General features: G+C 41.8%; 1 protein-coding gene across 1 annotated transcript in view; it reads right to left on the bottom strand.

The window, feature by feature from the left end:
• SPEF2 (sperm flagellar 2) overlaps positions 1–23,519 on the bottom strand; it is a 331,758-nt gene that overhangs the window by 32,306 nt on the left and 275,933 nt on the right. Inside the window, exons 30-32 of the mRNA XM_006902126.1 lie at positions 19,035–19,264; positions 4,154–4,260; positions 3,229–3,411 (exon numbers count right to left, since the gene is read on the bottom strand). Of these exons, the coding sequence (XP_006902188.1) occupies positions 3,229–3,411; positions 4,154–4,260; positions 19,035–19,264 (520 nt within the window). The remainder of the gene's footprint in view (positions 1–3,228; positions 3,412–4,153; positions 4,261–19,034; positions 19,265–23,519) is intronic.

Here is a 23,519-nt window from a genome sequence, read left to right on the forward strand (position 1 = left end):
AAACATGACTCAAGAATTCTGAGGATTGTACTTCTCTTCAGAGAACAAAAGTTCTGTTGTTTGGATCTTGGATCATCTGACCTATTTCTCCTATAATAACACACATCCTCACGGATGAAAGCTGAGTAGGTAGTTTAACATCAAAGATTTCTAGAGCAGTATGACTAACCGTCCACACATGACAGAGGGAAGCTTGTGACAGGTCCAGAAAGGCTGAGCACAGAGACTCACACAGACTCTCCTTCTCTCTCATGCTAGATCAATTTTGAAAACAGTCTGAGTCCATTTTAAAATTTGGGGAAATCAGCCATATTCTCAGTGGCCAGCATAGTGTATTTGCAAGTAGTCAAAGGAAATAAAAAAGAAGGAGAGAGAAAAGATTCTACAGCACAGTAGAGAGTCTTTGTCTCACCAAAAATACCAGGTCAGCACAAGTTACATTATCTTTGTGCTCCAAAGTGGTATTTCCAGCAACTCTTATAAAAATTTCCCCTAAGAAGCTCTTTTGACTTATGACATGAAATGGCATTTTTGGAGGGGAGCTGGCAAATATCAAGGATCCAGAAAAAAGCACCCAGGAATTTCCTGTGGGCCTGGGGTTTGAAGGAGGAAGTTGATCAGCAAAGGAGAGGGCAGAGCTCTGAAATCAATGTACTCCCTACAGAGCAATTGCTGGGTGATTTCCTAGTCTCTGTTAAACACAGCTGTGTCAGTGGCTGCAAAGGATCAAACATGTCAGAGGTGATAAGGATGATAATAAGGATGTGATAGGACGGGACAAGGTTTTAGATCTGTTGTTCATAGGGTCACTATGAGTTGTACTTGACTCGATGGCACTTGACAACAACAATTACACTCAATGTCCCACTTTTTCTAAGAAATTCACACCTCTGGTAAAGGTGTGCTCTGGTTTTGATTCAGCACTCTGTTCTTGTCATGTTTGTTCAAAAAAATGTTCACACTGATATCCTGTGTTAATTGCCACATACTGTGAATAGCGCTGGGTTGATCATTTCACAAAATGCCAGTTTTGGAACCCTAAGCCATCTACTGCTTACCAAGGCAAAGGTGGGTGACTTTTAATCCGCTGCCCTCAGGCCTGTCTTTTATTGTTTTTGTTCAGACATTCCTCTAGGTCGTATAGTTCTGGTGTACAAATTGCCGTACCGCGTTCACTTTGGTTGCTGTGAGGCTGAACACCGTGACACTGGGGTGTCAAATGTGTTTATAATTGGCTGCCCAATGCGGACAGAGAGTGGGGTGGAGCTCCCCGATTAAAACAAGCTTAGAAGGAGGAGTGGCATCCACTTCCATAATAGCTTGCCTCCGGAAACCCTATGAACCTGGAGAGAGGATGAAAGGCACCCAAGCATTGAGGACTCTGCTTCATCGGGTCCCTATGAGTCGTCTGCGACTCCACCGCACTTAACAACAACAACAACAAGCCATCGACAGAAATGAAGTATATTTCACTCTGCTGCTGCTGTTTGTGAACAAGATCATCTTTACAAAGTTTAACCAGGACAGTGGGAGCTTTCCTTATCGACTCTACTTAGGAGATAAATACACCAGAACCGTGTCAGCCCAGGGCTTGTCTTGTTTGCTTAGCTCTGAAAGAGTTTCCTAAGTATTCAAGTGGCTTCTTCAGGTGCAAGACTGTCTAAGATCACGCCATCTTCATTGAGGACATCAGAGGAGGTATTCATCTTTCAGTGCTGACATTCATTTAAGATATGGGCATCTGTACTCTATTCTCCTATTTCAGAATGCTGTTGTTGAGTGCGGTGGAGTCGAGTACGACTCATTGTAACCCTTTGAACAAAAGCTCTGAACCCTGTTCTATCCTGCGCCGTCCTCTCACTTCCCGACACACAAGAGCCCAATGTGTCAGTCTCCACAATGAATGAGCATCTTATAAATACCTCATCTTTTGTGTCTACACAGCAAGGTGGAATGGGGAACAAAGGGATGTCAATGAATGAGTTATTAGATTAACAGAGACAGCACAAGCCACTCAGACTCCCCTCGGAGAATTGCACTCACATTCCTGCCTTCCTCACACTTCTCAAAGACGAGCTGACTTTCCGGGACCTTCCCTTCCTAACGATCTTATGTATTCCTTCAACTCACAGCAATGTGACTTGGGCATTTATTCAACTCAGCAACTCAACTCATTGTCTTTGAGTCAGAACTGACTCCTAGCTGACCCTCCAGGGGCGGGGTTAGGGTTAGAATTAGGGTTAGGGTTAGGGTTAGGGCTGCAGTGGATTTGAACTACCAGAGAAGTGTCAACCTGTGGTTTAGCTGCATTAACATGTTTCAGACGTGGCTACCACAGTCTGCTGAAAAGGCTACCACTTGCATCTTACCTTTGCCACAGTCCATTGCCAGCTCTTCTGTTACTGAATTACTCATCATTTTGCACATATTTCTTGAGTAATTGAATCCATTCTCATCAACTACCCATAAAGGGCTGATTTACAATGTCTTCTGCATCTGCCATTCCTGTATGTATTTCCTGATTTTTCAAACCCAGCTTGTCTAAAATGCCCTCATCATCCATCCCCTTCATCTAAAGGGACTAAATACGCTCCTTCTTTCCTGACTTCTTTTTTAGTATGGATGTGTCTTTCAGAAGTGCGGATTTCATTTATCTGGGGCGAGCTCAGGCATTCGGTTTTTTAAAGTTCTCTGGGTGATTTCACTGCATAGTCTAAGCTGAGAACCACCAGTCAGGAGCTGAGCTAAGGTCTATGTGACTCCTTCAGAGCCTTAGCTCTTCCAGAGTCCAGATATGAACAGTTCTGATATGTTGAGTCTTTCCTTGGGTGGAGAAGGTAGACTTTGGGCTTGGGCTTAAATACTACCTTTGACTCTTTGGAGCCTTTGGGAAGCACCGTTAACATGCTCAGCTGTTAACTGAAGGCTGGTGGTCTAAGTCCACCCAGAGGTTCCTAGAAAGAAAGGCTTAATGCTCTGCTTCTGAAAAAACCCAGCCACTGAATAACTTACGGAGCATAGTTGTATTATGATACACACTGTGTTGCCATGAGTTGGAACTGACTTGAGACCAGCTGATCTGTTTTTGCGTGAGGAGCTCTGGGTCACTGGCTTTGGGCAGCCTAGGAGCAAAACTGTGACTTGAGACCTAGTGATGCAGTATGTGGGAATCAACATTCTTCTTAGGTCAGCTCCAGATTTAGCACGACACCAGGTGTTCATAGTCACCTGCATATACTGCTCGAAAGTGACCATGCCCAGCTGCTCCTGGTCCACGGTCTGGAATCTCTTCAGGGTCTCCAGGAGCTCATCTTCAAGGGGGATGGGCCATGGCAGTGAGACCACTAACAGGAATTTCCGCCAGTCCACGAACTCCGAGTTCACTATTAATAAAGACGTTAACTCCTGCAACTAGAAGAAAACAGGAAATGGCATTGAAATATGACTTTGCCTTGGAGCTGTCTTTGCTGAGATTCTCACAGTAAGAAAGAAGCTGACTGCATACAGGCAAGAAGAGGCCATCCTGACCCGTGTTAGCCTAGGGTCTGCCAACCACTCCACACACCAGGCAGTAGGAACACAAGAGGGCGTTTCACTTCTGTTTCCTGGACATTCATCTTTTGCTTATGTTATACAATCAGTACAACTAGCTGCTACACAAGTAAAACAATGTACAATCAAATGACATACATGACTCTTGTCTTCCTTGTACCTACTTGAAAACAGAAATAACTTTGAGAGCTGTTGTTTGTAGAACACTCCAGAACAGTGCCGAACAAAATTCCTCTCACATTTTCCCCCCTGGTATATTCTTAAGGAACTCCTTATGACAGAAAACGAAGGGTGCCAGAGCATTTACCGTTACTGGTGAGGATCATCCCATCTGGTAGTGATAGACGCAAACTCACCCCTTGCATGGCCTCTGTCTCTGTCTGCACGTGTCATCATTCATTCTTCACATAGTGAGCACGTCCACATTATAGTTCTCCATTCAAAGGCCGTTCATCTCCTAAGTCTTCTTGTTTAGTATAGCAAATGTCAGCCTTTGTTCAAGTACTATTTCGTGACTATTGACTCTTTGGTCAGGTAAGAAGAATGCTCAAAGCTTTGAAATCCAGACAATGAGAGGACATAAGGCCCAACTGAAACTTACATCAGGTTGGGTGAGGTGCATCCAACTACTAGGAAAGTTGTTTGTTCCAAGGTTCAGGGTAACCAAGTCAAGCAGAATGTCAGTAAATGCTTTACTTCCTATGAAGCCTAGTAATATAAGGAAAACATACTTTGTTATTTATATAATGTGATAGGGCATTTCCCCCCCTCAGTAAAATAATTTCATTCCTATATTTTTTGAGAATGTAACCTTTAGAGAAACATAAAAACATTCAGAAAAGCCCCCAATAATAACCAATTTGCTATTGCTCTTTCATTATTATTTCACAGCTAAGTCAAAATGTTCTGTTTTGCCTAGTAGTAATGTACTCTTACATGGGCAAAATACTGAGACTTCATTTTCTATTTTTTACTTTGACCTTTTACTCAAAATACAGTGGATTTTTTTTTAAATTCTCTAATATTTCTTCTGCTCAGATGATCAAACTGACTAGTGAGTGATTACACTGGAGAAAGATGTTGCCGTCTGCTCCCTGCAGTTGGGCAAAAGTAAACATGTTGGTAAATATAGGATATAAATGTCTGAAAGATATGCACAGCTCCACGTGATTAAGGCATCCTGATGCATTTGTTCTCATAAACGCAGAGAATTTGGAATGCATTGATTTGAACCCAAGCCCACCCATTGCTAATTGACTCATTTTGACTCATAACCACTTTCCAATAGCTTTTGGAGGCCATATACCTTTACAGAAGCAGCCTCATCATCTTTATCCCCAACAGCAGCTGGTGGATTTGAACCACTGACCTTTTAGTTAGCAACGTGATAATGTTATGTGTTACACCTTCAGGCCTCTTTAATTGGATTTCAAGCACTAGTTTAATGATATAATGGTTCTGTATTTCCAAGTAGGTCATACAAGATCTGTAACCTTGCAAATGCTTTGCCTTTTTATCTACTAATCTACTTTATTTTGCCCAAAAAAAAAAAATATCTATTTTGTCAGTTTCTCAATCTAAATTACATGCACATGCATTAGCAACAAGGGAAATAAAAGACAGACAGCAAAATAAATGAATATGTTTTAAAAAATAACCATACAACTTGGCTACCAACATACAACAAAGATACCTGTTAGAGTCAGGACAGAATCCTACATGTATTCAGGTATCTTTCAGGTTCACAGCACACAGCTATTCTTTGATGAGGAATAAAAAGAGTGAAAAAGGACAGAGCAACTCAATTTTATTCCCCTTTTACATTTGAGTTTTAGCATTTCTAAACTTCCAACCTCATTTCCTCTAACCTTCAGGAAAATGCACTAAACCTTTAAGATTGCAGCGGTAGATCGACGCGGACAGTTCAGAGATTGAGAAGATTGTTTTCAGAGCAGCCGAGCTGATGTTTTTCTTCCTTTGCTAGGAATGGTCATCCGTTAAGTTGTTCAGAATAAGTTTTTCTTTCTTTTTTTTTAAACTCAAACCTGAGCATTCAATTTTATAGACACAAGAACATGTTCTCAGGTTATAAAATGCTCTCAGTATACTGAGCTTTAGGTAATCCATTGGTTTTCAGATACATCAGACTAAATCATTCATGTTCTTCCAGATGAAACCAAAAATAAGGGCTGTTGATGAAGTCTTCACAGTATTTAAAAATTCCAGTGACAGAGCAATAATTTCCCCTGTCCCCAGTGGCCATGGTGGAAAACAAAGTGGAGAAGAGCAGTATTTTCGGTTTACAGAGAAACCACCTGAAACTCTTAATCAGAAACATAAAGATGACCTTAATGTTTGACCTCGTTACTTAAAAGGCCAAGGTGTGCGCTAATGGGATTCTCACACAAACGAAGCACCAGATGTGCTTAAAATTGTGCTCATGTCTACAAAAGAAATTCTCTTTCAGTATGGTCCAATGTAATTTCCTAATTCGCTGCAATTTATTATTATCCAGGATAAACAGTTAGTATACTAGACTTTAAGGAGCTCTGATGGCCTAGTGGCAAGAAGCTGCGCTGCAATCCCAAAGACATGGTGTTCGAGGCCACCAGCTGAGAGAAAGATGGGTAATCTCCTTCCATGTGATTAACTGTCTCTGAATACCCACCAGAGGGTCAGCTATGGGTCAGTTCTGACTTGATGGTACACAACAACAACACCACGATGCTAGATTTCAGTGAATTTAGCAAAAAGGAGGAGGGCTTTCTTAAGAAGACAGATTGACATACAGGTTGCAAGAAGAGACTGATGTCCAGTAAAGGTTGTGTGAGGCTGGTGCAGGACCAGGTAAAGTTTCGTTCCATATGCGTGAGGGTCACTGTGAGGTGAGATCTGTTCTTGGGCACCTAACGACCACAACGGCCACTTTTACTGACAATTGTCAAAAGATAATTTCAGAATAACACCTTGCCCAAAAGCACACCTCTCCAACTGAAAAGTTGAGGAAGAACAAATTGAAGTTGCACTCTGTGTTTGGGAGATATCAGATATCTTTTCTGTTTGATGAAGACAGATTACTGTTTTCCTTTCACATTCCAGGTTTTTTTGAAATCTTTTTTTCCCCTCTTTTTTCTTTTGTTCCCCCTTGGCTATGCTCAGTGACAGTGACACACTTAGTGTTTTTTCAAATTACTAATAACTTTCATAATGGGTTTCTGAGTCTGACGAAGAATCAGAGCTAGACCCTGTATCACCAGCTGCAGAGGGCGTCGTGTTCCATAAGTGGATCGCTTTCCTGGGGTCAAAGTTATTAATGTCTGGAGAATTCAACTGGATGATCAGGAGATCTGTCAGACTCTCAGCCTTGGTTTTCACACGTGTGTGGGAAGTGGCACGGCTCATCTGACTGAAGCCACGCTCTGCTTCGGCAGAACTTGCAGGCAGGCTCAATACCAGGTCAACCAGTGCCAGGATATTTGGGTACTTGTGGAAGTAAACAGAATTAACAAAATCCCAGGTCAGCTTGCGGATGTTCTGAAACCTAGAAGGGAGAAAGAGGGGAAATGTGAAGGATTTAGAGTGTTCATGTTTTGCCCTGATATTTACAAATGTCTCTGAGCCTGTTTGCTGACCTGGCATAAATCTCCAATTTAAACATGCTCCATTCAGTGTCCATTTCATCGATTTTCACATTGGCAGCTTCCAACACTGGCTCGTAATGAGTGATCAGGACAGATACTTCCTTTTCTCCAAATTCTGCATTGAAGACATCAAAGTCAGTGTTGCATATATGAAAGAAGCCCACACAAGGAAACAGAGGCTCCGGTTTGCTACACTTCAGTTACCTTGATTGATTTTTCCAGGCCACAGCTTGAAGCTTCCAATCATGGATGCTCTCACCACATCGTGGCTGGCATCCCGGAAACAGCCGTGGAGCCTCTCAATGAGATGTGCTAACACTGTGTTCCTCACGGCAGAAATGCTTCCCTCTCCTCTGAGATCATTGCCATGAAACTGTGTGGCTGAATCCACCTTGCGTTCTTTTGGCCCTGGTCTAGGAACAGAAACATCACCCCCCCACCAATAAAAAGGTACATGAATAAACATCCAGTAAATAATTTCCCACGTCCAGCTGTCCAGCTTGACAGAGCCTTAGGTAGGTCCCAGCCCCTCACCTTGTCTGGTATATTCTGAGCATCTCTAGTGTTGACTCTAACGTGGCAAATATGTCTGCGATGGAGGACTCTCTGCTCTGGATGACACGGGACAGAATGCTGAGGACACTGAGGACATCCACCAAGAAATGGGCAAACTTAATGATGTCAACTTGCAGAAGCAATGAGAGAAGGTCACTGGCTTTTCGCTGACTGGCGTCTTCTCTGCCTCGGCCTGCCTGCAACATAGGTTGGGAACAGCATACTGGCTTACCTTTCTCAAGGTTATTGCTTCAAATGTGTTCACAGAAGTCTTTCCAAGTATTTTGAAAAAGTGAAATGACTTACTGAATGCAGCTGCTGGACAATGGCAGGGTAGCCTTTCAGAAGGTTCTGGAGGGCAGTCTGTAATCCCTGAAGCCATCTCCGGCCTCCAATCTGAGAGGGTATTACCGGCCGGAGGTGAAGGCCTTTGAAGGTTGTTATCAGGGAACTCCTGTGTGTGAGAGACTGGTGGTAGAAGTGGTAAATGCCGTGGAGGAGGTCTGTGACATCGTTGTACAAGGGAACATTCTGGAACACCACCTGGTAAGATAGTTCAAGGCGATGGGCCAAACAATGCACGGCCTGCATGCACGGCTGGATTTCTCTGAAGAGTAGGGCCACCCCGTTGTTCTCACCCTTCAAGGCAGGAGCTCCACCACTTCCAAAACCAACTAGCTTCTTGGCCCAGTCTTGGCTTGACAGTCTGAGCTGAAGATTCACCTCCAGAGTCTTCTCAATGGCATGCTTTATTGCCTGAGGGTCCTGTTTTTCTACTGTCTGAACCCCAACGATCTGACAATGCACCTTTCCTGCATGTGCAAACTGCACGTAGACCAGTTCAGCTTGCTTGACTGGGCTGTCTGTGACGCCGTCGCTGATGACAGAGAAGAACTTGGACTTTTCTAGTTTCTCCCGGAGGTTTCTCCTTTCCACTTCTGCAATGAAATAGGCAAACAGTCTTGCTGATCTGTTGGTCCTGAAGACTGGACCAATGTCAACGCCCTTCATGTCATCCAGATTGCACATCCAAACGAAATCTTTGAGGGGATGGCCCTTCTTGGCAATCGCATGACATGATCTGAATAAGTTCTCCACTCGGCCCCGGGTGACTTTGCTCATGGTCTTCACCATCAGCTCACTGGAGGCTCGGTTCATTGGAGAACCACTTGTCGCTTCCATCAACGAAGCCTTGGCATGGGCCTCGCTGAGGTGATGCGCATTGAGCAACTCAGTCCGGAAGTTGTCAGTGCCGTAAAAGAAGCTCACCTGGCCTCCCCTGGATGCCACGCCGTGCTTACGACACAGGCCACAGAACATCAGGTTCAACAGCTCATCATATATGAGCCAAGGATATTTTTTCAGCCAGATTTTCAGAAATTGATTATTCCTCTTGGGAAGGTAATGGTCAAGCGTCTGTGTCTTTTTCTGGTCCTTGGTGACTCGACCCACATCATCTGCAGTGTTTCTACCTTTAAAATAACTCCATGTGGTTATTTTACTTAATCACCAATATCTAATACTCATTCCTGTCAAGTTGGATCCAACTCATAATTGATCCTCCAGCAGGTTTTCAGAAGCTGTCAATTGCTTAGGAGGAGATTGCCTATCTTTCTCCTGTGGAGAAACTGGTGGATTTGAACCACAGAGAGGTGCCACTTTTTAGCAGGAGAACTCCCTACTCACTAGCTAGGCTGCCAGGACTATGGTAGCCTAGTGGTGAGGAGTTGCTCTGCCACCCCAAAGGCACTAGGTTTGAATTTTCCAGCTGTTCCATGAGCAAAAGGTGAGCAATCTCCTCTCATGCAATTTACAGACTCTGAAAACCCACTGGAGGATCTGCTATGAGCTGGTTCCAATTTGATGACACATAACAATAGTAGAACGCCAATATCTAGTCTCAGTCTTTCTTTATTACCTTTGACCTCACATTTGCTCATTGTGTCTAAGAAGAATCATTGTGCATGGTTATGATTTAGCAAGTATTCTGGTAAGTTGTTAAAATTAGTTGACTATTGTAAATGGTTTATTTTATTTAACCATCACAATGTATTTTCCCCATTTTATAGTTATGAGATTAGACTGCCAACTAGTAAAGCCAGAGTGCTCTGATGGTGAGATTTCATCTCATGTACCTTCAGCATGTTATCACAAAGGTTCTGTCCCTGGAAAAATGTGATTTTTGGAAAAGTAGAGCATGAGCAGAAAAGAGGAAGCCCCTCAATGAGATGGACTGACAGAGTGACTATAACAATGGGTTTAAACCTGGCGGAGATCGAAGTTGGCAAAGGACTGAGTGGAGTTTTATTCTGTTGTATATGGATCACTATGAGTCAAAGCTGACTTGATGGCACCTGGACACAATAGCTATTGTCACCAGAATCCATGGGTGGTATAAATCATTAAACTATTTGGCTGCCAGGTTGGTAGTTCAAGTCCACCTAAAGGCATGCTAGAAGAAAGGTGTCAAAATTTACTTGTGAAAGATGACAATTCTGAAAATCTCACATAGTACACAGGTTTTCTCTGGCTCACATGGGACAGCTCTGAGCTGGACTTGACTAATGTCCATCTGTGGCTCTTTTTTTCTTTTAGCTTTCTTGGTTTTATACTCCATTTATGATTCACAGCCCCCCCCCGCCTCCGGCATGGTCCTCCTGAAAGTCAGAGAGCACACAGGGCACATTATCTTCTCAGGAATCCCTAGATTTTGCCACCTAGCAAAGTATCTGTTAATACTGTCAATCCCCTATCATTGCTTTTCTAAGAAATCTTTCTTGATTTCTTGGTTTGAGTAAATGCCAGACTACTTAGAGAAATTTACATTTCAAAATATGGCACTTACATCCCTGCAAATATCTTTTCTTCACACTTTTACAGTTTTCTCAGGGATGCTTCTTCCTATTTCTTGGAGAATCCATAAAACACTTCCATTATCTCTTTCAGGCTACAACCCAGGCTCCTTTTCCCTTCCTCTCGGCTCTTTGAAGATTTGTAGACAGATTAACGTTGTCTGTTCAGCCCAACACTTTGCTCCTCTCATCTATTCTCCGCCTGCCTTGACTTTACCCATGATACCTCTCCCTGTGTGTTCTTTGCATGCCACGTGAGACTTCATTACAACCTGTCTTTGTGGTCTTACCTTCTGTCCTTGCTCCCACCTGATTTGTTTGCCATTCCCTAGAAATGTTCTAACAACTGCTGTTAAGTTGATTCCAACTTACCTCAACCATGCATGATGGAGTAGACCACTGCACAAGGTTTTCAAGACTGTAGATCTCAATGGGAAAAGACTGCTACCTATTTGTACTGAGGAGTGGCCGGTCAGTGTGAACGACCTATTCTTTGCTCAGCAACTGAGCACGTCACTTTGCAAATCTCCATGAGTTCTCCATCTTCCCTTTGCTTGAATGCTCTCCCTATGCTTGTCTTCCAAACTCGAAACTTCCTGCCCTCTGGTTGGTTCTGACTCATAGCTGACGCTCTATCAGGTTTCTGAGGTCATGGGAGGAGACTGCTCATCATTCGCCTGCAGAGCCAGTGTTGGATTCACACTACTGGAGATGCTCAGCCTTTGGGTTAGGAGGGCAATTCCCTAGAGACTACAAGCCAGGGCTCTCCAGCAGGCAGCAACAGGATCAGCTGGGCATAAAATACAATACCTGAATACCATTTTTATATGGTAATAGTAATTTTCTCCTTTGAACTCCTGTAAAAGCTAGGTAGCTGAATGAACCACCTTAGCCATGACAGTCTTCTTGTTGTTGTAATGTGGTGTCAAGTCGCTTGCGGCTCATAGCGACCCTATGGACAACAGCCCTATACTCTGTTTTGTCCTGTGCCAATCTCATTGTCTCTGACACACTCATCCCTATTACCCCAGTCACCAAATCAGTCCACTTCCTAGAGGGCCTTCCCCTCCTGCGCCTGTCCTCCACCCTCCCAAGCATGATGTCCTTCTCCAAGGACTGGTCTCTCCTTACAACATGACTAAAGTATGTCAGACAAAGCCTCAGAATCCTTGCCTTCAAGGAGCAGCCTGGTTTAACCAGTCTAGAGCTCTTCATTTTGGACCTATGACAAGAGAAGTCCAAAGACTGAGTCCTCCTTGGATTATCAGAGCAATGTCATGGCATTTGAAAAGGACCCAGTGTCTCTCAGGAAGAAGGGGTGTCGAGGAGGGGTCTGTTGGACTCTGCTCTCTCCAGATAACCTCTCAGCAGAGACCAAAATCTCGGAAGGGATTAGTCCTAAAGTATGTGCCCAGAAAAGGAGATCTACGTTTTGAGCAGGAGAGAGGAGCAGTGCTTACATGCTGTACCTTCCTCAAACTCTGGCCCCTTCAGTTAGAGGCAGGCCATCATTCTGATCTATTTGGCACTTTAGGTTTGGAGAAAAGATGTACCTATTCCAAGTGTACTACAGTCCACAAAATGAGTGCTTTTCCTCTGGATGTTCATCACCCCTGAGGAACCACTTACTTATGCTTTAACTCTACCAGCAGTGTCACTTTTTTCTGGAAGCATTCTTGGGAAATGCTGCATGTGTGTGTGTACATTAGGGTATGTGAACTTTAGAGCAACGAGCTCACATTTTCGAAGGACAAATGAGGAAAGTTTGCATCAATACTCAAATTCAAAAGTCAGTACCCTGTAGCCTGTTCTGATGCACGGCTATCCTCCATCGGGTATCTGAGATTCTAAATCTTATCGGGAGGAGACCGCCTCTCTTTCTCATGAATGTCAACATTGTTGTTATGTGCTGTAGGGTTGGAATCAATTCATTAGCTGACCCTCTAGAAGATTTTTAGAGGCTGCAAATCACCAGGAAGGACACAGCCTATCTTTCTCCTGTGGAGCAGCTGGTGCATTTGAACCTACCTGGGAGCACAACTCTTTACCCACTGGGCCACCAGAGCTCCTTCTAAAGTGGTTGTACGTGTCATCAAGTTGGAACTGACTCATAGCTGACTCTAGTGGATTAGAACAGTGTGACTTCAAGATTGGAGCCCAGCTTTTTACCACCAGGCCACCAGAGCTCTATTAGAAAATGTTATGTAACAACTAATATTGTATCATTCACCCACTCACTTATCGCCATTGAGTCAGAACAAATTCAGAGCTGACCCTTCAATGAGATTCTGAGGCTATAAATCGAATGGGAGGTGACTTCCTGTCTTTTCCCCACAGAGCTTCTTGTGGATCCAAACTGTTTTGGTTTAGCAGTGCAACTCTATGTGAGTACACAACCAGAGCTCTCTATAATTAGCCAAATATAACAAAATATAGAGGAAGGCTCATCAATAATACACGTTACACAGATGACACAATCCTGCTTACTGAAACTGAGGAGGGTCTGAAGCACTTGTTTCAGCAGGTCAAGGACTGCAGTCTTCAATATGGATTGAAGCTTAACATCAAGAACACAAAGATTCTCACCACTGGGCCATTTGGCAGCATAATGATAGACGGTGAAGAGATTTAGATTATTAACAGTTTTAGTTTCCTTGGATCCATAATCAACACTCTGGCTACAAGCAGCTGGGAAATTAAAAGATGAATTGCATTGGGAAAGTCTGCTGCCAGAGACCTCTCCAGACTACTGAAGAGCAACAATGTCAGTCTGGAGAATAAGGTGTGCCTGACTCAGGCCAAAATTTTTGCAAATACTTGATATGCATCTGAAAGCTGGACAATGACTAGAGATGATAGAAGGAAAATTATTGCCTTTGAGCTGTGTTGTGGAGAAGAGGATTGAATGTACCATGGATGGCTAGGAGAATAACTGCTACGTTTGTCCTTGAGATAGTGAGACCTAGTTGCACCTTGGAGGCAAGGATTCTGGGGCTTCGTCTGACATACTTTGGACATGTTGCAAGACAAGATCAGTCCTTGGAGAGGGACATCATGCTTGGGAGGGTGGAGGGATAGTGCAGGAGAGGAAGACCCTTGATGAGATGGATTGATTCAGTGACACATATAGCATGGTTTAGGGCTGTTGTCCATAGGGTCCTTATGAGTCACAAGTGACTCAGCACACAACAACAACAACAATTAGAATAGAATAGAATAGAATAGAATAGAATAGAATAGAATAGAATAGAATAGACTAGACTAGACTAGACTAGAATAGAATAGAATAGAATAGAATAGAATATAGCAACGATGCCATTCTGGAGACTAAAGTGCAGCTTGATACAGGCCATGGTTTTTGCAATTACTATGCATCAGAGAGCTGGACAATGACTAGGGATGATAGAGAATTGATATCTTTGAGCTGTGGTACTGGAGAAGAGTATTTAATATACCAAGGACTGCTAGGAGAACAAACAAGTTTGTCCTAGAAAGGGTGAGACCAGGCTGCTTCTTAGAGGCAAGGATTCTGAAGCTTCATCTGACATACTCTGGACATGTTGCAAGGTGGGATCAGTCCTTGGAAAGGGACGTCATGCTTGGGAGGGTGGAGGGACAGCGCAGAAGAGGAAGACCCTTGATGAGATGGATTGATTCAGTGACTGTGGTAGGTATATCAGAGACAGTAAGATTGGCACAGGATAGAACAGGGTTTACAGCTGTTGTACATAGGGTTCCTATGAATCACAGGTGACTTGATGGCACATAACAATAATGTTATGTTATATTATAATTAAATAGTGCATTGCATTGTTGTTGTGTACCATTGAGTCCAAACCAACCCATAGACCCTCCTGTGGGTTTTCAGGAGGAGATTGGCTATCCTTTTTCCACGGAGCAGCTGTTGGACTCGAACCACATGCCTTTGGGATTGCAGCACAGTTTCTTGCCACTAGGCCACCAAAGCTCATACATACTTAAAACTGGCAGAAGATATCTATCATCTATCTTTTTATATATAAAAAGTGACTGCAGCAATAAGCTCAAGAGTGTCAGAATGATAAGGATGACACAGGATAGCACAGGGTTCAGATCTGTCATTCACAGGGGTGCTATAAGCTGTACTCAGCTCAAGCACCTAACAACAAGAACATATATATAAATGATTATAACTCAGCTGGAAAAGAAAAAGATATAAAGAGTTTGCTCCTGGGCTCTAAGTGACCTTAAGAATGAAAATCCCCAAATACCATAGTAGTATTCAACTTTGTAAATTCTGTTGAGATTATAAATATTATTATTATTATTAATTCTAGTTTAATTCTCCAGGCTGAGTGGGCAGAATTGAGGCAGAGAAGCCTGCCTCTGACACCAGCCCAAGCAGAGAAGGCTGCCTCTGACCCTGCCCTCTGTCTGCAGCAAGCTCAGCTGGTGTCAGTAAAGCACAGCTTTCTCCTCAGCACCCTCTGAAGATTCACACATATTCCATAGTCACAGGATGATTGGAGGCAGTTTCCAGACCTTCAATCAACATTCACATCCTTGCCATCACCCACTCCCTACTTCCTTCACCTCACCCAACCCACAGAGTGTTCCTTCACAGAGATTTCCCCAACCAATCTCACCGTACATGGATCTCTTGTTTTATATTCTTGAGCACATTTATAAAGGTAATACTTTATTTTAGGGAGAATTTAAGTAGTGGTTTGTATTTTTTGTTATTTTTGCTTGCCTTTTCAGATTACAGAATAAACTACCTAGGACAAGTGGTCTTGACTTTTCTCAGTTGTTTTGGAGTTGATTCTGACTCATAGGATCTCGTGTATGTCAGAGCAGAACTGTGCTCCACAGAGTTTCCAGTGGCTGAGTTTTAGGGAAGTAGAATGCTCCAAGGTCGTTGCTCCAAGGAGCCATTGGGTGGACTCAAACTAATAGCCTTTTGGTTTTCAGGCAAGTGCGTTAAGTGTTAACAGCACCCAGAAACTCTGCTTTGCCTTTTACTGCTCTCGTTAGGTGCCGTTGTGCCAATTATGACTCATAGAAACTCTATTTGTCCTATCCTGGGCCATCCTCCATAATCTCTGATATGCTCAAGCCTATTGCTACAGTCACTGTGTCAGTCCATCCTGTTTTTCTCTCTGACCTTCCACCTTTCCAAGCATGATGTCCTTTTCCAAGGACTGACCCTTCCTAACTACATGTTCAAAGTATGTGAGATGAAGTTTCACCATCCTTGCTTCCAAGGAGCACCCTGCTGGCACTTTCTCCAAGACATAATTATTCTTTTGACAGCCCATGATCTCATGGACTCTTCTCCTACGTCACAACTCAAAGGTATTGATGTCTTTTTTCTCCTATTCTTTTTTTCCCCCCAAAAAACCCCTATGCATCTCCCTTCCTTCTTCCTTACTCCTTATTTCTCCTCCACATTCCTAGAGTACCCCACATACTTAGAAAAATATGTAGCTGTTGACATCTTTTAGCTCTAAGGGTTTGTAGAATTAATCTTCTAAGACATACACAGTCAAGTAAAAGGTGCTACTTGTGACCCAACTTTAAAACTTTTAGCAAACTCTGCTTTTGAGTCTGAAGCCAAGACTGAGAGACAATTATCATCAGCAATAGAGTCACTTATAAAAGGGCTGGAACAATTGATAATTTTCAATTTTCCAAAGCTATTTCCACCTACTCAAGATTCTCAATAGTTTTAAGTTTTGACCAACTAATTGGGTCACTTCTTCTCATCACCCTGGTATAAGGCTAAAACTCAACCAAACTCTCGTTATTTTGATGCCCTTGAATTGGAATTGAATCATAGTGACCACCCACTGATGGGCCAATAGTTATGTGACAGAATTAACCAGGAAAATGTGACTGTTAAAATAGAAAATAATATTGTGAATTAAGTAAAGTGCAAAAGCAGCTTTGAAGGGGGAGCTACTTAATAGAGGGTGCAGTGAAAGCCACCAATAGGGAAGTGGAAGGAATCAGTCTGATGGAATGATTTCCCCGCCTGGCTCTAGAAAGATGATGATCTTTCCTTCCTGTCCAAAGGCTGCCAGCCTGAACTGTGACCATCTAGATCTTGTGCTCACACACAGACTTCCTCGCTGAGATGAAGCAGGAGGTGGGTGTGAACCTCGAATCCTTCCCCTGGATGGCAGCTGCCCATCTAATCAACTTGAACAGCTTTAAGTCTCTAAGAACTCAAGTTTTCAGAATCAAATAGTGCCTTTAGTGGTGTCTGATGTGGGTTTCTAGAAATAGGGCATTTAAAAAAAATGGGGAAAAACACAGTCACTAAGAAAGTGTATTGGTATTTTTAGAAAGTGTTGTTGTTGTTAGGTGCCATCCAGTGACCCTGTGAACAATAGATCTGAACCTTTTCCTGTCCTGTGCCATCCTCACAGTCTCTGACACACTCAAGCCCATTGCTGCAGTCACTGTGGCAATCTATTTACCTGGTTGAGGATCCTTTGATTTTAATGTTTTTATTTTCTCTTTATTTTTAAATAAAATTTTTATATTATACTGTTTACTTACAAAGTTCATATACATTGTTTCTGACATTGGATCTTTCCCATTTCCTCTACTCACCCCTACCTCTATCCATCAAACTGTGCAATCCTATGATTACCCCTCTACCCTTCCCTCATACCTCTGTTCCTACCCTCTCCCCCTTGGATTCTCATACACGTTGTACTACTTACCCTTCTACTTCTACAATAATGGTCTTATAGATATTTGTCTTTATGAGACTGAGTTAGTTCACTTAGTATAATGCTCTCCAGTCCTTTCCAACTTGGGTAATGGTTTTCAAAATCATTACTCCTGTGTGCTGTGTAGTATTCTTCTTTTATGCCAGCCCTTCACCTTCCCAAATGTGATGTCCCTAAGCAAGGAAGAGCCTCCCTAGCTACTTCCTCAAAGTATGTGAGGCGGAGCTTTATCGTCTTTGTCTCCAAGGAGTACCCTGGCTGCAATTTCTCCAAGACTAAGAATATGAAATCCTGTTTTCAGTAATGCTGACTACTTGTTATGAAAAGAAATTATTTTTCTAATAAGTACAAAGAGGCAGGAGATAAAATCAGCTTGTTTCAGAGGTTAACTTAGTTTAGTAAGAGAGGGCAGGGACCCTGAATCTGCAGATTCGTGACCACTGCAAATTGCTCAACTGCTCTGTTGCTCAGTGTCCGGACCTTTCCAATGAGATAATGACCGTCTGCACCTGGATTAATGAGCTGTGCCATCAATTGATGGAATGCACTCAAGGATAGCTTGCTGGAGAAAGAACCCAGATAAACAAACCTTGCATGCATAGTATGGAGCCATGATGGTAAACTGTGAAGGAAATAGAGAGATTGGGTACAGAAAACACCATGCACACAATGAGAAAAGGATTTAAGGAACAATTTGTTAAGAGCTTAGTTTTAGTCATTGACTATGATGCATTGAGGGAAAGGACAGATATAAAAGGGAAAATTTTCAACGTTCTGGTTTCCCTTCATGTATAGCAATGTAAAGAGCCAAGATGAGAAGGAATGATATAGTTCTGGGGGCAATGAGGGTTGGTGTGATGAAATTAGTGAGACCGGCTCAGGATGGGGAAGGGTTCAGAGTGGCTGTATGGAGGGTCACTATACGTCACAGATGATACAATGGCACATAACAAGAACATACTATATGGGTTGTTTTTTACGTAAAACTTTTGTTTAGAGTCAACAAGACTTCGGGGGAGGGCCTTTGTATTTAAAACTCAGTTTTCATTATATTTTGGAGGAATCTTCTAAGTGGTACAGCACTCTTCTGTCAATATGCTGTACTGCAGTAACCTGGGGTTGCTGTGATGCTGAACCTTGTGCCACTGGGGTGTCAAATGCCATTAACGGTTTGTTTGGTAGAGCTCCCAGTTTAAGACAGGTGTGGAAACAGGAGTGTCATCCACTTCCTAAACAACATGCCTCTGAAAACTCTGTGAACTTTGAGACACAAATTATAGAAAGGTTTCAGGTCTTTTGTTTATAGGGTCACTATGAGTTGCACTTGACTCAACAGCAATGAACAATAACAACAAGATAGCAAAGCAAGCTTATGATTCCAGTGTAAACTTTAGACTGGAAACACACACGAATGTTGCCTCTCAATTCCCACATGGAGTTATACTCAATACTTAACGAATTTCTTCATAAGGGCCCAAGAGGACAGGAGAGAGAAATTACCATCACATTGTTAAAGTGTTAGGTGATTGATTCTCCAGTTTCTTTAATTCAGATCTATGTTATCTGAAGCAAATATGTGATAAATCCTAACAGAGTAAAGGCTTGTTTTAGTGCTAGAGAATCCAATGGGCTGATTTTCCTTATGGACATGTGATTATTATTTGGCTTATTTGCAGCCTTCTTATTATCCTTATCATGAAAATGATTTTTCCTACCTTTAGGTGCTGTATCTAAGAACTGACTTTGAAGATTGTCAAGTTGTTTGATTGTCAGGGTTCCATTTTCTTCTTTTTCTACAGGTGGAGGACGTATTGGTGGTTGGGAGTCTGGAAAGACTTTGATGTCGCCATTGATGAAGAAACAGTCTTGGCCTAAATACAATTCATTCTGGATTTTTGTAGCTGTTTCAATGTGATAGCGTGCTACTTCTGTTAAGTTTTCAACACTGAAAGAGGAAAAATAGCTATCTTGATTAAGGATTCTTATGAAATAGTGTTTGCTTATAATACATATATTGTTGTTAGGAGCTGTTGAGTGGACCACAACATATAGTGAGTGATCCTATAAACAACATATTGCAAATAAAGACATTTTATAGTTAACTTGGATAATTCAATCTGTGTCTTTAAAAAGTCCAGTTTCCCCTCAAATCCATTTTTCAAGATAGGGCAGAGTAGAAAACCAATTTTCTATAGATAGAAAATATAACACATGCTCATCACTATCCATACTTGTAAGAAAAGAAAATTGAACAAAACAACACATTGTGGGAGTTAGGACTGACTCATAGCTGACCCTTTTCTGGATTTTCAAGTCTGTAAATCATACAGGAGGAAACGGTTGATCTTTCTCCCTCAAAGCCAGTGGTGGAGATGAACTGTCAAGAGGAACTCAGCCTTTGAGTTAGCAGTGCAACTCTCTATGGTCTATGTCATCACTGTTCCCTAGCAGTACCGGTAGTTAGAAACCACTTATAAATGAAAAAGTTGATACAGCACTTGTCTGTCAGTTTACTGTATTGGGAAAACTTGTGGGTTGCTGTGATACTGAAAGCTATTCCACTTGTATGCCAAATGCTACAAGGGTTGGTTACCCATGGTGGACAGGTTTTAGGAGAATTCCCAGATTAAGACAGACTAAGAACAAAGGTTGGTAATCCAATTCCTTTTTTTCTCATCAGAATGATTTAATAGTGTAGAAAAGTGCAATTTAGATGAAAAATAGTCATGTAAAACCAGACAAGATTGACTATTTTTATTGAAGTATGAGATAATGCTTAGAGTTTTAAAATTTCTAATACAGCTATAGTTTCTTAAGCCTTGATGACCAAATTTGTTTTATCCACCCAAAGGTATTATTTACTTTTATAATCTCCATTTATAATTAATGCTGCTGTGCTTCATATCCACTTCTTAAGAAACAGGACTCTGAAAATCCTATGAACAGTAGAAGAATGTGGATAGTTAATAGCAGTGTTGCAGAGAAGCCCAGCTTGGAAGTTAGTTGAAATGAGCAAAAATAAGGACAAAGTTTAATAACTGGAACATGGAAATGTAGTTTGAATGTTGGAATACTAGAAACTGAAAATGAAACACATAAACAACAACATTCCAGGTATTAGTGAGATGAGATTTGGATACTTTGAATTAGATAATCACATACGTTGGAAATGAAAAACAGAAGAATGGTGTTGTATTCATAGTGAAAAAAGTCCATTTCAAGTTCTACCCTGAAATGCAATGCTGCGAGTGATAGGTTATTATCCATACTCATACAAGGTTGTTGTTGTTAGGTGCTATGGAGTTGAGCATGACTCATAGCAACCCTATGAACAAAAGATCTGAACCCTGTTCTATCTTACGCCATCCTCACACTTCCAGACACACAAGAGCCCATTACAGCAGTTGCCAAATCAATCCACCTGGCTGAGGGTCTTCCTCTCCTTTGCCGACCCTACACTCTTCCCAGCATCATGTCCTTCTCCAAGGAATAGTTCCTACTAGCAACATGCCCAAAGTATGTGAGGTGAAGCCTCATCATTCTTGCCTCCAAAGAGCACTCCAGCTATACCCTTTCCAAGATATATCTGCTCGTTTTCTTGGTCATCCACAAGACGTTCAGTGCTCTTCTCCAACACCATAGCTCAAACATGTCAATTCTTTTCTGTCATCCTTATTCATTGTCCAACTCTCAGACGCATAGCAAGTAATGAGAAAGACTATGCCTGAATTAGATGCACCTCAGTCCTCAAACTGACATCACTACTCCTCAATATTTGGAAAGGTCCCTAACTGCACATTTCCCCTGTGCAAGGTGGCTCATTATTTTCTGACCGCTGATACCAAGGGTGTTAATTGTGGATCCAATCAAAATGAAGCTGTTGACAGATTCAATCTCCTCTTCATCCATCATGATGCTGCCAATCGGTCCAGTGATAAGAATTTTCCTCCTAACACTGAGATGCAATCCATACCGAAGGCTGCATTTCTTGATCTTCTGCAACCAGAGCTTCTAGCCCTCCTCACTTACAGAAAGTAAGGTTATGCCATCTGTATAAATGCAGGTTATGGATGAGTCTTCCTCCAATACTGATGTCATACTCCTCAGAGTCCAGTTTCTCAGATGATTTGCTCAGCATACAGATGGAATAGGTATGGAGAGAGAAGACAATCCTGGCACACTCCCTTCCCAATTTCAAATCATGCTCTGTTTGCACAACAGCCTCCTGGTCCAGGTGTAGGTTCCCCACGAGCACAATCAGTGCTCTAGAATTCCAAGTCTTCTCAATGTCAGCCACAACACCTTTGCATAGTCAATAAAGTACAAATAGGCATGCCTGTTAACTATTCTTGATATAGTACCTACATCTTAAGCCAAAGATGAAGAAATTGAGACTTTTTACCAAATCGTGTAGTCTGAAATTGACTGAATATGCAATCAAGATTAATAATAACTGGTGACTTGAATGCAAAGGTTGGAAACAGTGAAAAAGGAATAGTATTGGAAAATATGGCGTTGGTTATAGAAATAAGACTGGAAAGAAAATGGTCACATTTTGTATTTTCAGTGATTTATTATGAAAATACCTTTTTAAAAATATATAAATGATGACTTAACACATGGATGGCACCTAATGGGCTACATAGGAATCAAATTGACTACATATGTGGAAGAAATCACAGGAGAAGTTCTACATTGGCAGTCAAAAAAACTAAGCAAGGCTTGGTCTGTGGATCAGATCAATTACTCATGTGCAAGTTCAAAATGAGGCCGAAGAAAATGAAAATAAGTCTATTAGAACCAAGGTATAATCTTGAATCTATTCCTTATGAATTTCAAGATCTTCATAAGAATAGGTTGAAGCGTTGAACACTAATCATCAAAGACTGGATAAATTGTGGGATAATATCAAGAATGAATTCATCATCCATGAAAAGAGAGAAAGGTCATTACAAAGACAGAAGAGAAAGAAAAATATCCAAATAGACATCATAAGAGACTCTCAAGACTGTACTGAAGTATCAAGAAGCCAAGACAAAGGGGAAAAAAGTTTTCAAAGGGCAGCTCGAAGAGACAAAGCAAAGCAATATAATGAAATGTGAAGAGAGCTGGAATTGGATAATAAAAAGGAAATAACTTATTCTACATTTCTCAAGGTGAAAGAACTGAAAAACAAATTTAAGCCTTAAGTTCCAATATTAAAAGATGCTATAGGTAAAGAATCACAAGATGAGGAAGAAAGAACTGACACCGATAAATTCCAGGAAGTACCACATGAGCTTTGCCTCACATACTTAGGGAATGTTGCTGGGGGTGGGGGTGGCAAACTATTCCTTGGAGAAGTACATGATGCTAGGAAAGGTGGAGGGTTAGAAAAGGAGAAGGAGATTCTAGACCAGGTGGATTGACACGGTGACTGCTGCAACGGGCTCTGTGTCAGAAAGTGTGAGGATGGCTCAGGATAGAACAGGGTTCAGATCTTTTGTTCAAAAGGTCGCTGTGAGTCGTACTCAAGCAAACAGCATCTAACAACAACTCACAGCCACTTGAGCAGGAGCCAATAGCAATGGAGTAGAAGCTGCATTAACGGCACTGGCAAAAAAAATAAGTCCCCAGGAACTGATGTGATATCAATTGACATATTTCAATGAATAGATGCAGCACTGGATGTGCTCACCAGTCTATGCCAGGAAATTTGGAGGACAGCTGTCTGGCCAATGAATTGGAGGAGGCCCATATTTGTTCCCATTCCCAAGAAAGGTGATCCAACTGAATGTGAAACTACTGAACAATTTCACTAATATCATATTAAAACAAAATTTTGCTGAAGATCATTCAAAAAGTACATAGATATGAAACTGTTACTTGAGCACCACAACAAGATAAAGGTAAATAATCCAATAGAAAAATGGGCACAGAATATGAACAGACACTTCACCAACGAAGACATTCAGATGGCTAACAAGCACATGAAGAAATGTTCAAAATCCCTAGCTCTAAGAGAGATGCAAAGTAAAACAACCATGAGATACCATCTCACCCCAGTCAGAACTTCAAAATTTAACAGAACAGCAAGCAACAAATGCTGGCAAGGTTGTGGAGAAACTGGAATCCTTATTCACTGTTGTTGGGAGTGTAAAATGGTGCAACCACTGTGGAAGATGGTATGGCGCTTTCTCAAAAAGTTGCAAATAGAGATA

The sequence above is a fragment of the Elephantulus edwardii genome, unplaced genomic scaffold, assembly GCF_000299155.1.
Source record: "Elephantulus edwardii isolate Elephantulus edwardi_28Jun2011 unplaced genomic scaffold, EleEdw1.0 scaffold00370, whole genome shotgun sequence".
NCBI lineage: Eukaryota > Metazoa > Chordata > Mammalia > Macroscelidea > Macroscelididae > Elephantulus > Elephantulus edwardii.